General features: G+C 58.3%; 1 protein-coding gene across 1 annotated transcript in view; it reads right to left on the minus strand.

Moving 5' to 3' along the window:
- Positions 1-6: 6 nt before the first annotated feature.
- LOC119592348 (insulin gene enhancer protein ISL-1-like) overlaps positions 7-331 on the minus strand; it is a 284,379-nt gene continuing 284,054 nt past the window's right edge. The window contains exon 9 of the mRNA XM_037941176.1: positions 7-272. Coding sequence (XP_037797104.1) covers positions 102-272 — 171 coding nt within the window. The 3' untranslated portion in view covers positions 7-101. The remainder of the gene's footprint in view (positions 273-331) is intronic.

The raw sequence follows: 331 nt of genomic DNA on the forward strand, positions 1-331 counted from the left end.
TCAGAACAAATCCCTCAACAACTAAAATTCCTCAGGGCGGGCGCCAGGTACACGCCCATCCCCATCACAGCGAGCAGGCGAAGAAACTCGCCCGCCCAACACTAGTCGCTGGATGTCGAGGAGAGCTCCGAGGGTGTGCCGGGGAACTGTGCCGAAGGGTTAGAGGAAGGATGCGAGTAAGGGTGTCCCATGGGCGGCCCTCCCTCCTCCATGTACTGCGGGAGCTGGTGGTGTGCAAGGGCGTGGTCCTGCTCGACGCCGTAGCCGTGCATCTGGGGGTGAGAGGGAAGGCGTTAGCTTAGTTTCGTAATCCTTTGTTAAAATGCTTATT

The sequence above is a fragment of the Penaeus monodon genome, chromosome 30, assembly GCF_015228065.2.
Source record: "Penaeus monodon isolate SGIC_2016 chromosome 30, NSTDA_Pmon_1, whole genome shotgun sequence".
Taxonomy (NCBI): Eukaryota; Metazoa; Arthropoda; class Malacostraca; order Decapoda; family Penaeidae; genus Penaeus; species Penaeus monodon.